The sequence below is a fragment of the Mesitornis unicolor genome, unplaced genomic scaffold, assembly GCF_000695765.1.
Source record: "Mesitornis unicolor isolate BGI_N332 unplaced genomic scaffold, ASM69576v1 scaffold43038, whole genome shotgun sequence".
NCBI classification, from domain to species: domain Eukaryota; kingdom Metazoa; phylum Chordata; class Aves; order Mesitornithiformes; family Mesitornithidae; genus Mesitornis; species Mesitornis unicolor.
The window spans coordinates 43823-58075 of record NW_010204779.1 but is presented as its reverse complement, the minus strand read 5'-3'; the positions used below and the strand labels follow the sequence as shown (position 1 = coordinate 58075).

Sequence of the window (14253 nt, the reverse complement as noted above, 5' to 3'; positions counted from 1 at the left end):
CCAATCCCTAACGCTCTGTGATTCTGTGAGAGGAAACAAATATTTAATTCTTTCCTTTGAATTACTACGCAGTAAATGAAGTGTCAGTGTAACTTTATGACATTCTTTCTTGTAGCTTTGTACTCTATCATCCTGTTCTGCGTCTTCCTCTGGATTCCCTTTGTCTACTTCTATTACGAGGAGAAGGAAGAAGATGATGGCAACACGTGCTCAGTAAGTTCACATGAGCAAATGCAGCAAGCAGTGAAAAGACAAATGAATTCAGGCTAAAATGAAAGCAAGAATGATTGTCTAACTTGGCTACTTCAATGTTAATAGCATTTCTAAGTCTGTTACTGCAATTCCTTTAAAATACTGAGGCAGCTCTTTATAATACTTAGTCTGACATAGTCTATTCTAAGGACTGTGGTCACATCTGAAATGAAACTTTGGTGAGATAAGTAATCAGCATCTGCATTGCCATGAATTCTTTAAGCTTCCTACAAATTTCTTGAAGCCTGGTTTCATATACAGGAAGATAAAACTTCTTACATGAGATTTTTCCTTAGGTTACAAAACATGTATGTACAGGTTTTAAAGTAGAAATCAGGAAGTTTATACTGATTCTGACATAGACACTAAGTTTGAGTACCTTCCTTCCTTGTAGCGTTTACGTTTCTTCTTGAAGTAGGCAGTAATAATTTACCTGAAGCTACCACTCAGTTATTTTGGTAATGCACTGAAGACTTCTGGCATGCGTGACGCTGCAGGGAATACAATAAATGTATGCCAATAATGTCCTAACTTCTCCAATCAAAATGCTTTTCTTAGTCTTTTAATCATGGATCATGATCACTTCCCCCTCTGTGCAGTTGAAACCTTAACATGAGCAAAAAGACTTCTAATCATAGCCATAGAATAAAGAGAATAAGGTAAATAATAATAATATAATACAAGGTAATAAGAATTTTCTTGTTGTGTATTTGCACTGAATGAATGTACAGTGGTTTCTGGCCACAGCTGCTCGAGTGTGTGGCTTATGATGGGAGCATGGTTCAGTGTCACTGGTCATAGTTTTCATGCTATGAGACTCTTCAAGAATGTGTGTTTCTGACTTCTGTCAAAGACCACTCATGTTTTCTGTGGAGATCCTTTTGTAAAACACCTGTTATGCTAAGGATGCTTTGCCATAACTTGTTGGACAAATCCCTTTGGATTTATTTGATGCTAATATAGCAACTTTCTCTTTACTATACAGCAGGTTAAAACTGCACTGAAATATACTCTGGGATTCATCACAATTTGTGCAGTTCTTCTCTTAATTGGGTAAGTAATCGTATTGAATGTTAACATGGGACATACTAAATAAAGCCTCAAACAGATCTTTGTTCTGTGCAAGATTAAAAAGGCAGATTATTATGCACTCAATCTGCATAATGAGCATCTAGCTTAATCTCTAATACCCAATTCTCACAATATTTAAACTGTGTCTGAAAAGGAAGGGTTTAACTGGAAGTGAGAACAGTTTTCTTGCTTGTGGAGGTACTTGTGCTGCCAGGTTCTGCTTGCTTGTGCAGTGTGAGCATCTACCAAGGACACTATGGCCATGACATCTACAACTATGTGGATATCTCAGTGTGCAACAGGGAGTGAAATATTTGTGCTTTTCCTATTCTGTCTCTTAGATGCTTTCATGGACATCCCAAAACAGCTTTTAGGAATACGAGTGGTGTTATGTGCTCAGTACTTTGCTAAATGGAAGCATTCTGTGAAGGACATAAGTACAGTGTGGGGTTATACCTGACATAGTTGTGTCTTGCATGAGAGAGGTTTTTTGGCATTTATTTGAAAGGCAGACATTACTGAAGTGAGTGACTTCTTTGCAGCAAATGCTGTTATTCTAGAACTCCCAGCAGTGTTACAAATTCAGTGTAAGATCCCTGTTGAGGATGACATGCACACCAGTATTGGGTGTTTTAATGTATGCTGTGTCAAACTTTTTAGCATTTTGACTGCAGCAATAAAGTTGGTGATATTTGCATGTGCTAAAATGATCCATATCAAAGTACTGGAGTGTGAAGTAGAAGCTGGAATGAATTAAATGCTTCTAATTGTGTACCACCTTATCAGAATATTGGTTTAGTTTTGATACATAAGATACATTTCTGAGAGGTCTATCCTTTCAGTTAAAAGTAATCTATTTGCTATTATGTGAGACTAAAGGAGTCTGAGTTAGGTTAATTGTGGTGTAGGAATGTTCCTCTGGTTGTCTGTCACAAAGCCTCTTGGTGTGGCAAAAATGTGCCTGTCTAATTGCACTTAAATGCTCTGCACACAGATAACTTGACACAGTATCATCAAAAGCAAAGAGTAGGACAAATTTATGCTGAAATACCCGGTATTTATATTTACTTGTGATGCCTTTCTTTTCTTAGAAATTACCTAATTTCCTTGAATATAATTTACTTATTCAAAATGTCATGTGCTGCAGTCAAGGGCCTTGAGTTACTACAGTCTGCATTAAAGCACCTTTATGCAGCAGTCTGGTTTGAGCTAAAATATTTGCTGTTGAGGCTAATGAAGGTTTGGTTCTAAAAGGAAAGTTTCCTGACTGTCAGTGCTTGGAATTAAACTGGTTACCTTAAATTTTCTAGAACCATTAGCTTTTTAAAAGCTATAAATATGTGTCTAATTAGCCAATAAATAATTATGCAAATTATATTAAAGCAGAACTCACTTAAGGAAATGAGTTTAAATCTAGTGTTAGAAATTATTTTCCTAAGGATGACAGTTAATGGCACTCCTTGATTTAAGGATCAAACTCGACCCATATACACCTGTGTGTTATTAACCCTGCCAAAAGTTAATAGTTTTAAACTGCTTGTCTTGCATTTGCTTTCCTTGTTCTGCAGCCTAGATATTGATCTAGATCCTAATCATAATATTCCCAAGATGTGTTTTAACCAGCGCAGCAGTTTGCTGCTATTCTTAAAACTACTGCAGTTAAAAACTTCATTTGTGTCCAGAACTCCAAGTTGTGGGCTGCTCTGTTTGCGTTAACTGAATTCTCAGCTACGCCCATAAAACCCTGCACTGGCTCTTGTGCTCTGTTCACTCACTGCCAGTCACAGAATCACAGGATGGTGGGGCTTGAAGGGACATCGAAAGCTCATCCAGTCCAACCTCCCAGGATCGCCCAGAGGAGGTCACACAGGAACACGGCCAGGGGTTTTGAATGTCTCCAGAGAAGGAGACTCCACAACCTCTCTGGGCAGCCTGGGCCATGCTCTGGCACCCTCACAGGAAAGAAGTTTGTCCTCATGTTCAGCTTGAACCTCCTGTGTTCCAGTTTGTACCAGTTACCCCTTGTCCTGTTGTAGGACACCACTGAAAAGAGCCTGGTCTCATCCTCTTGACACCTCTGCTTTAGATATTTATAAGCATTAATGAGATCCCTTCTCAGTCTCCTCCAGGCTAAAGAGACCCAGCTCCCTCAGCCTTTCCTCATGAGAGATGCTCCTGTCCACTCATTTTTGTAGCCCTCTACTGGACCTATCTCCAGTACTTCCATGTTTTTCTTGAACTAGAGAACCCAGAATTAGACACAGTTGTCCAGATATGGCCTCACCAGGGCAGAGCAAAGCGGGAGGAGAACCTCCCTCAACCTGCTGACCACACTCTTAATGCACCCAAGGATACCGTTGACCTTGGCCATGAGGGCACATCGCTGGCTCATGGTTAACTTTTTGTCCACCAGGACTCCCAAGTCCTTCTCTGCAGAGCTGCTCACCAGCAGCTCACCCCCTAGCTAGCGGGTCACCCCCTAACCTATACTGGTGTGTGGGGTTATTCCGATGTGCAGGGCCCTCCACTTCCCTTTGAACTTCGTTATGTTCCTCTCTGCCCAGCTTTCCAGCCTGTCCAGGTCCCTCTGGATGGCAGAACAGCCTTCTGGTATATCAGCCACTCCTCCCACTTTTGTACCTTCAGCAGACTTGCTGAGAGTAAACTCTGTCCCTTCATCCAGGTCATGAATTAATATATTGAATAAGGCTGTACCCAGACCCCTGGGGAGCACTGCTAGCCAGAGGCCTCCAACTACATTGCACCACTGGTCACAACCCTCTGAGCTCTGCCATCCAAACAGTTCTCAGTCCACCTCACTGTCCACTCATCTAACCCGTGCTTCCTAAGCTTACTTAGGAGGATGTTATGGGAGACAGTATCAGAAGTCAAGGTAGACAACATTCACTGCTCTCTCCTTATCTATCCAGCCAGTGACACCATCATAGAAGGCTGTCAGATTGGTCAAGCATCATTTACCCTTGGTGAATCCATGTTGACTGTTCCTGATGACCTTCTTTACCTTTAACCTGCAGTTATCTGTGTTGTTATCTCTTGCCTAGCTTTGCTTTAATACAAGTAAGTGTCTCGATTTTGGCTGGATGGTGTTTTACAGAAAGAATTACTATGAGAGGTGGATGTGACCGCCTGAGTGGTTTTGAACAGCCTGGGCTGGTGGAGGTGTCCCTGCCTATGGCAGGGGTTCGACTGGATGTGCTTTAAGGTCCCTTCCAACCCAAACCACCCTGATTCAATGCAGATCTACTCAAGTAAATGCTACCTTTAATCTACCTCTTGCACAGTCAAGAAACTAAAAATCAAACACTTTTTTAAAAAAGTGTAGATTTTAGTTTTAAAAATCATTTGTGGAGAACCAGTTTGATTTTGGTTCTGATGTGATGATTTTATGTGCACACAGTATAGCACTAACCTCTGCTTATTGGAAGGTCAAAATATTTCATGAAATTCTCTGCAGTTCAGTTCTCTGGGCCAACTGCAGACCAAGGAATGGAAAGCAGCTGATGTGGTGTTATTTTAGGTGTGATAATGGAAGATAAACATGTCCCTTTAAACTTTGATTAATATGTGGTGTGGGATTCATTAATTGCTTTATTCTAGCTTCCAAAAGTGTGGACTTATAAGAGAATTTGTCTTAATTAATGCTTAAAGGTTTTTTGTGCCTGTGCACATGCGACAAACCAGGATAACAAATAGCACTAATGTATCTTCTAATGATGCTCGAGTTGTATGGTCCTTACCTCTGTTAGAACTGGTAAATAGAAAATCACTTTTTCATTGACCTCAGACCTGAATCTGCACACGCTCACATCCTCTGCTTATCTAAATACAGCTTTTGAGGGGGATGTGAGTAAAATGAAGAATTACCTTCAGAGTTTTTTAAACCTAAAGTAATGCAATTTTTCCTCAGGAGTAAGTGGAGTTCTGTTTTCATAGCCTGGATGTAGAATTGTTTTGATGCTTGACTAGTTAGAGTAAGTGAGATACCTTTCTTTCTGCTTTGTTGCAGGGCTTTTGTTCCTTTGGATATCCCCAACAAGAAGAATTCCACAGAGTGGGAGAAAGTGAAGCTCCTGTTTGAAGAATTTGGAAGTAGTCGTAAGTTTGAGATTCCAATATTGTGTCCTAGAATGTTAATGGTGAGGAAGGGAAGGTGCTTTATTCCGTGGAGCCTTCACTTAAACTTTTAAAAGTTACTTGGATACTCTAAAAACCAGTGAAATTCAGTACGGTGAGTGGGTATCTTGTCATATGACAGGTTTTGAGTGCTTACCTGATAAAATGTGATACTGCTGTTCACTGCAAGAATGAGACTATTTCATAGGTGGCTTTTAGACAATAAAATCCCTTGTGTTAACTTTTTTCCCTTTGTTCTCCTAGTATTTACCTTTTCTCTATAGCTAAGGCTATAAAGAACTATTGCCAAGGCCATGACACTGTATTTAACCTTTAGCTTATGCAGTTCATTTAGCTGGGGTGTGTTTTCAGAGCAAAGGTGTGAAGAAAGTGTTTTATTGGTGTGATGTCATGTTCCAAATGTATCCAGAAAAATGGTAACTGAAAGTTATTGAAAGTTACCTAACAAACATTAATCCAAATGCATAATACTCTAATATTTGTGCCTTGTTCATGCTGTATATCAGAGTATTGGCTTCTGTCTGAATGCTTTACAATACAATGCTACAAGCCTTGGTCAGTTGTATTCTGCATTATTCTAGGAATTTTGTACTGACTAAAAGCTCCCTGCAGTGACACTTGCCAGCTCTGTCAGCACTTGGTGTATCCCTTCAGGGCATAACACCTTTATATAATTTGCTTAATTATTCTCTAACCTGATCCTCTTCTATAATGATGTATTTTCTTTCCAGCCTTTCCCTTGGTCTCTTGGGCCTGGGTTTCCTGAAGTCTGGTGTTAGTAGTAAAGATTGAGGCAAAGGAGGCATTTGGTACCTCATGTCCTTGCTATGAAAGTAGCTGATCTTTATTTCTAGGAAGGTTTAATCATTAAGGTACTGGATTGGGATGTGGAAGTCTGGTTTTGATTTCTGTCTCTAGCTGTATTCACTTGTGACTTTAAATTTCATGGGATAGCTCTGACTCAAGACCTCAGGTCATCTCGTTCAGTCTCCTGAACAGAGAAGGAACCTGTCAGGTCAGATCCAGTTGCTCAGGCCTTTATCAGTTACTTCTTGCAAAACCCATAAGGATGCAGACTTTCATCTCATGGTTAAAAAATAATAAAACTAAAAAACTCTCCTCTTATCCAATGTGGATATACGTGGTCCTGTTGATACAGCCTAGGATGGCGCTGGAACTTGGCTGCTGCTGGTGCATGGTCCTGGGTTTTCATAGAGCTCCTCCATGACCAGCAGGTCCCCAGTCGGTGTTGCTGCAGAAGGTGCTTTCGTGTTGCAGATACTGGAGAAATGAGGGCAAAATTCTTGCCTGTTGTCTTTATTTGTTGTCCTATTTTAATATTAACTCATCCTTTTCCTTTGTCTTTCTGCAGTTAACCCAAGAAATACAAAGATCTTAATTTTGGATGTTTGTTCTGTGCCCATTTGGTTTGTGGGATTATAAAAGGAATGCAAACTGAGGCAGAGCCTGATAATACACATCTAGTATAAAATTATGATTATTTTTTTTCCAGCCAGTTAATTTCTTCATCTTCCATTAAACATAGTTCAAACTTTTTAAATGGATATTAAATACTGGTTTCAATTACAAGTACAGGAGGATCATCAAATACAGTATTTAAGTACCTTTTGTGATATTAAGAAATAGGGGTCACTTATGTGTGGGGTTTTTCCCCCCCCTAAACTTCAGAACATAGGTAAAATTTTCACCATTACTTAAAAGGGAATAGTGCTGAGTTGGGGGTTTTTCCGTTTTGGACATAGCTGCAGCATTTGAAACTTATTGAACATATTGCTGTTAGCTTTTGGAAAGTTGCTTTCTGGCAGACCAGCAAAGGAAAGATTTGAGCTGTGAAGTTGTATTTGGTTGTTATTTTATTACTTTTCTGATCTTTTTGGAAGAAGACCTGTAGGGTTGGTGAGAAGACAGATGCAGCTTTTCCTAGAGGATCACTGTAGCAGGGTTTATCAGTCTGTGGGTGCTCGATCACAAAAAAAGAAAAGAAAAAAGAATGGAAACCAGCGGATGACTGGAAAGTGGCTGCTACAATTCTGTGTGAACAGGAATTAAAGTTATTACCCTCTTAAATTCTTGTATTAACTGGATGGAAGGTCTTATCACCCTCTACAACTGCCTGAAAGGAGGTTGTAGTGAGCTGGGGATTGGCCTGTTCTCCCAAGCTCTGTTACTATGACTTGAATGCAAATATTAAAGTGATTGCTGAAAGTTAATTTCTATAATAACTACTATAAGTTTCCATGCTATTTAACCAAAAAAGCTTGCCATGTTGTATCCTATGTGGTGAGTTTAGGGACAGTGCTGTTGTGAAAAACTGTGCAGGGAGATTGATACCTTCGGGCTTGAGCTTGGTAAAGCTTTTCTTCTCCTGTCCCTTTTCACTCCTGGAGTGGTAGTAAGGCTGCAGTAATTCCATATTTCCCTGACCTTTTTCTAGTCTGGGTGTCTGGATGTGTGTGGTTTGAGTGAATCTGAGACTTGCAGTCTGGTTTTGTTGGTTGAAGGATCCACGCTTGCCTGATTCTCTGCATGGTGCTTTATTGTAAGAAATAGGTGATAACAAACACAATAAAGAAGAACCATACAGAATGCATGTGTAAGTTGGGAAAATTACCACAGCACCTTGTGGAGGCCAGAAATGAGTCTTGAAGAGGCATTAGACAGCTATGGGAGCAAGTTCACTAGTGGCTTTTCAAGCATTTGACTGAATGCAACGTCTCTGAACTTGTAGCAAAATGAGATGTCTGTCCTGCTCCTTGCAGTGCTGGAGGAGGATCTGCTGCTAACAAAGCTCTGCTAGGAGAATATTTTCAACTGAGTTGTTATGGCTGCAAACTATCTCAATATTTTTTTTTTCTTCAGTCTAATGAACTGAAATATCTGCAGGAAACCAATTCAGGAAGAAATGTTCTTGTACCACTACTGTAGGAATTTTCAACAGGCTTTTGGTTTTTTTTTCTTTGCAGATGGCTTGACTGCTCTCTCATTTTCCATCAGCTCCTTGACTGTAATTGGGATGTTGGCAGCTATCACTTACACAGTAAGTTGTTATGCAAATGTTTCAGCTCTTTACGTTCATGGTATTTGCAGTCATCATGGTCTGCGTTTGGATTTTATTTAATGCTAATATTCGCTATTTCCTATGTTACTTCCCTGCTTATTTTTGAGCCCAGATTGGTTGTAGGCAGCATTAAGGTGAGTTTCACAATATGCTTCTTTCCTCAAAACTCGCTGAACCTGGAAATATGTGACTGCATTCAGTAATTTGTGTGGTGTTGTCTGTGGTTTCTCAGATGAAGACAATACTTGTGTCACAGAATCACAGAATGTTAGGGATTGGAAGGGACCTCAAAAGATCATCCAGTCCAATCCCCTGCCGAAGCAGGAACACCCAGATGAGGTTACACAGGAAGGTGTCCAGGCGGGTTTTGGACATCTCCAGAGAAGGAGACTCCACAACCTCTCTGGGCAGCCTGGTCCAGGGCTCTGTCACCCTCACTGAGAAGAAGTTTCTTCTCCAATTGAAGTGGAACCTCCTGTGTTCCAGTTTGTGTCCGTTACCCCTTGTCCTATCATTGTTTGTCACCGAGAAAAGCCTGGCTCCATCCTCGTGACACTCACCCTTTAAATATTTATAAACATGAATGAGGTCTCCCCTCAGTCTCCTCTTCTGCAAACTAAAGAGACCCAGCTCCCTCAGCCGCTCCTCATAAGGGAGATGCTCCACTCCCTCCATCATCTTTGTAGCCCTGCGCTGGACTCTCTCCAGCAGTTCCTGTCCTTCTTGAACTGAGGGGCCCAGAACTGGACGCAATATTCCAGATGCGGTCTCACCAGGGCACAGTAGAGGAGGAGGAGAACCTCTCTGCCCTACAACCACCCCCCTCCTGATACACCCCAGGATGGTATTGGCCTTCTTGGCCACAAGGGCACAGTGCTGGCTCATGGTCATCCTGCTGGCCACCAGGACCCCCAGGTCCCTTTCCCCTACGCTGCTCTCTAATAGGTCATTCCCCAGACCTCAGTGTCCTCAGTGTTGCTGCCTTAGTCTTAGTGTACTCAGAACTTGTACAAATAAGTGCTAAATGAGGTGAAACACCAGGCATGAAAACTAAAACAGTCTTCTCTGAATGCTTTCATTACTAAGATTTTAGGCTAATTTGTTGCTTTGAAAACTTCAACAGGCCTGTGCATTTACTTTGTTTATAACCATTGCATTTGATCTTTTTGTAACTATCCCTTCTGTTTCACAGAAAGGGTTAAGGCGAGGTGGGAGGAATGGAGGAGCTATTTCACAGAAGTTTCAGGGGTGAGCTCACACAGGAGGTGGTTATTGTCCACCTCCAACACAAGTGTGGTTTCTGTCATTGTTTGCAGGCAATCATAGAATCTTACACTGAAACAGTGATACATGGGTGGACTGAGTTACAAATGTCATGGATGGTGAAAACCACTTATTAAAAAGCTGTTCTCAAAGTTGTGACAGGAGTAGATTTTTTTTTTTTTTTGATGCTCTGGTGCATTTTGCCCACTGCCAGAGATGGTGAAGCTTCTGTATGTGAGCAACTTCCCCCTGTAACAGCATGAATGCTGCTTTCATGGTCTGAGTGAATTGTGAGTGTGGCCTTGACAGCACGTGGATACCATGTACCTACATTCCAGTTTATGTTGTGGGCTTATATTATCTTTATCAATGACCTGGATGAGGGGATCGAATGCTCCCTCAGCAAGTTTGCAGATGACACTGAGCTGGGAGGGAGTGTTGATCTGCCTGAGGGTAGGAAGGCTCTGCAGAGGGACCTGGCCAGGCTGAATCCGTGGGCTGAGGCCAATTGTGTGAGCTTCAACAAGGCCAAGTGCCGCGTCCTGCCCTTGGGTCACAACAACCCCATGGATGCTGCAGGCGTGGGGAGAAGTGGCTGAAGCTGCCAGGCAGAAAAGGATCTGGGGGTGTTGGTGACAGCAACTGAACAGGAGCCAGCAGCGTGCCCAGGTGGCCAAAAAGGCCCAATGGCATCCTGGCTTGTATCAGCAATGGAGTGGCCAACAGGAGCAGGGCAGGGATTGTGCCCCTGTACTGGGCACTGGTGAGGCCGCACCTTGAATCCTGTGTTCAGTTTTGGGCCCCTCACTCCCACAAGGACACTGAGGGGCTGGAGCGTGTCCAGAGAAGGGCAATGGAGCTGGGGAAGGGTCTGGAGCACAAGAATGATGAGGAGCGGCTGAGGGAGCTGGGGTTGTTTAGTTTGGAGAAGAGGAGACTGAGGGGAGACCTTATGGCTCTCTACAAGTGCCTGAAAGGAGGGGGTAGAGAGGTGGGGGTTGGTCTCTTCTTCCATGTAACCAGGGACAGGACGAGAGGAAATGGCCTCAAGTGGCACCAGGGGAGGTTTAGATTGGATCTGAAGAAAAATGTCTGTACTGCAAGAGTGGTCAGGCACTGGAAGGGGCTGCCCAGGGAGGTGGTGGAGTCCCCATCCCTGGAGGGGTTCAAGCAGCGCCTGGATGTGGCACTTCAGGACATGGTTTTGTGGCCATGGTGGGGTTGGGCTGACATTGGACTTGATGGTCTTGGAGGTCTCTTCCAACTTTAACGCTGCTGTGATTTTAGGCTTTTCCCAGTGGTATGGCTTAATGCAGAAGTTACATCAGTAGTGAAAAATTCCTGTGCTGTTGCACTTCCCTAAGCCTTGGGTTGATGTTGGCCCAGAGCATGGCCTCTCAGTCTCTGCCTGTTTAGGTTGCTCCACTCCCTCCACATGGAGAATCACAATTCTGGAAGAATTAACTGTTTTTCTCTTGGTAACTTCCCACTTTTTTGCGTTGTGGATTTTTTTTGTTAGTCTTAAGACAAGTCGTTATGTTCCTGTATTTTTCAGCCAGCCTTCTGTGTGCCTATCAAATTGCTTGTCTCAGTTTCTAAAGGTGGGAGGCCTTAGTGCTTACTCATCAAAATACTGTTTGATAATCGGTGGTAGATTTTTTTTTAAGCGCACAAAGAGAATACTTTATATAAGGGTGAACACAAGAACAAAGACACCTACTTCAAAATTTTCCACAAATGCTCAGCAGATGATGCAAAAAAAGCTTAGAGAGAAGAGATATCTGCATTCCTTGTCTCTGAACAGAGGTGATCTCAGATCTTTGGTTTATACCAGTTAAAAGTTGAGGATTTGTAGTACAGACGTAACTGAATTGTTTTTGTTCCCCTCACTGCTGAATATCCCCAGTCTGTTCCACTGCCCGTGGTGTAATTGTATTATGAAAGGGAAGCTAAGAACAGGCACATCTGGTCTTCTTTATACTCATATTCACTTTTTTACTCTAGAGAAAAATCTATTGTAGATGAGCATCTAATAAAGGCTGTGTTGTAACAAGTGATTTGTCAGCAAATACTTTCATACCTAATTAAGAATGGATTCACATTGGATGTCTGCTACTTTAACCCAAAATGCTACAAGTAAATAGGAGGTCTGGGCCTGCACTGACTGTAGTTGACTGATATAATCTCAATGTTTGTGAAAGAGTACCATGAAATGGATAAAATAAATGATTCTGTTTAAGTCACTTGGAGTACAGTTTATCCATTCTGCAGTTAGTGAAATATATGTCAATGGTACTGGTTTCTGTTGTCTTCAGTGTGAAGAATTAGATTGTGGCTGTTCTAAAATGGCACTTCTGCATTGTGGTAATACACAGTGCTGTGAGAAATTGGGGACAAGAGGCTTTGGCCCTGGCAGTCTTGAATTTGAGTAGATACTGAGAGCAAAATATCACTTCTGCATGTGTCTGCTCCTGGGCTTCCTGTATGAAAGGATATTCTGCTGCTGCCTCAGGAGGAGGTGCAGGGGGTGGTGTTCTTTAGATTGTAAATTGCTGCAGTTTAAATAATGGAGCTAACAAATTTACCCCAATTACTAATCCAGTTAACATCTATTTTGTAAGGAGCACCAGCAGCATCGATCCAGCGTTCTGGGCCTCTCTTAAAGCCCAGGTTGATTTAATGTATTACTCTGAAGTATGTGGTGAACTGTTCATGCACAAACAGACTTCTTATCAGATGACACGGTATTGTAACGTTTGGTATATTTGGGTTTTATTGGGGTGACAAGGGGGTAGTTGGGGGACAACACAAATTGAAGCATTGGGCTGGACCAGAGTTGCTGACAGCTGAGAGCTTGTGTTACCGAGTGTGATAGAAACGTAGATAACACTACTTTCAGTGCGTATATATACATATACGTATATGTATACATACATATATACATCTATACACACACTACATATATATATATATATATATATACACACACACACACACACACACACACACACATACAAGCTTGTTGGTTTTCATTTTCTATAGCTTCAACCACCATTTAGGTCATGGTTTGACTCAATGATCTTAAAGGTCTTTTTTCCAATCTAAAGATTCTATAATTCTGTCAAAATCAGGTCACTACATTTGAGCCAGTGATACCCAGAGAAGAGCTCGTTTCATAATTTGAGGAAAAATGCAGGATTTTGCTGTGGAGGTATGAGCTTCTCCCCAGCTTCTGAGTGGGGTAGCGTGAAATACGCTGTTAAGGCTGAAGAAATAAAACTAAATTTCTGAGTTCTTCAATTTGTGTGACATACTAGTTATGAATTTGGGGAGGGACTAGTAATACATAAGCATTTCATCCCTGAAGGTAAGTCACTGGGATGGTGCTAATACAGAAACTATCACCTTAAGGAATTAATGTAAAAGTAGCTTCTCCCAGGGAAGGTCAGATATTCCTCAAAACTACTTTCAGTGATGACTTAATGCAGAAAATGCTGTATGTCTTTGCAGATGCTTTTAACCAAAAGCAAGTGTTATTTTAAGAATTGTAAGAAGTTTTGTGCTTGCTATGAAATACCTTCAGGAGTCAAGAGCTAATATTTAAATAAAGGAGCAAATTACATGTTTTACAGCCTTTCTTAACTCTGTGTCATTCAAATGAGAATAGGAGTGAGATGCAGGGAAGATGATTGAGGGGTAGAAGTGTTCAGAGAGAAGATCTTAACTCCACTTTTAAGTGAAAAATAACTTAACTTGTTCTGTTCAGTTTTCCTTGTGCTGACACTTGGGACAGTCCTGCAGGATGTGGCAACTGTGGCTTCTCAGGACCTGTAACGTAAGCAGAGGAGGCATCTCAGTTGGATTTGATGAGTCTCACCTTATTAAAGAGTCCGTAACAGTAAATTCTCAAATTGCCTCTTACATTTGCCTTACAGACTCCTGTTCTGTTAGCTTTGTTTCTGTTCTTCTTGTCAGTGAGTCTTTTTGGTTTTTTGGCTTGTTTTTACTATAGCTATGAGCTATAGTAAATGAGCAGCCTTTCTTCCTAAGGTACTTGTTTTATTAGGAGGTGGGTGCAGAACTGAATTGGCTACATTTTCCCCAAACTTATAACTGTTTACAGCCTGTAGCAAGCTTACAGGTTAGGACCCAGAAAATAGAATAGATGTGTGGTAAAGCAGAATACTGTTTTCACAGCTTGATTTGTTGAAGTTGAGTATAACAGCAGTTTAGGTGGGTACCTTATTTATATTGCTACGGTACCATTTTAAAAGAAATAAATCAAAATTATGAAAGCAAGTTCATGGACAGATGCAAAGCACTCTACAACTTTGAAGAACACTTTTGACCTAAACTGTTTTCAGATTAATGCTTCCCACTTCAGATCTCAACACTACTACACCGTTACAACATGCTGACATCTCTTGTCAGTG

The 14253-nt window shown here is 41.4% G+C and overlaps 1 protein-coding gene across 1 annotated transcript in view; it reads left to right on the top strand.

Annotated features, from left to right (window-relative positions):
- The first annotated feature begins 96 nt into the window (after window positions 1–96).
- The window catches only part of LMBRD1 (LMBR1 domain containing 1), a 52611-nt gene continuing 38454 nt past the window's right edge, over window positions 97–14253 (top strand). Inside the window, exons 1-4 of the mRNA XM_010191155.1 lie at window positions 97–213; window positions 1238–1305; window positions 5351–5439; window positions 8463–8536. Coding sequence (XP_010189457.1) covers window positions 97–213; window positions 1238–1305; window positions 5351–5439; window positions 8463–8536 — 348 coding nt within the window. The remainder of the gene's footprint in view (window positions 214–1237; window positions 1306–5350; window positions 5440–8462; window positions 8537–14253) is intronic.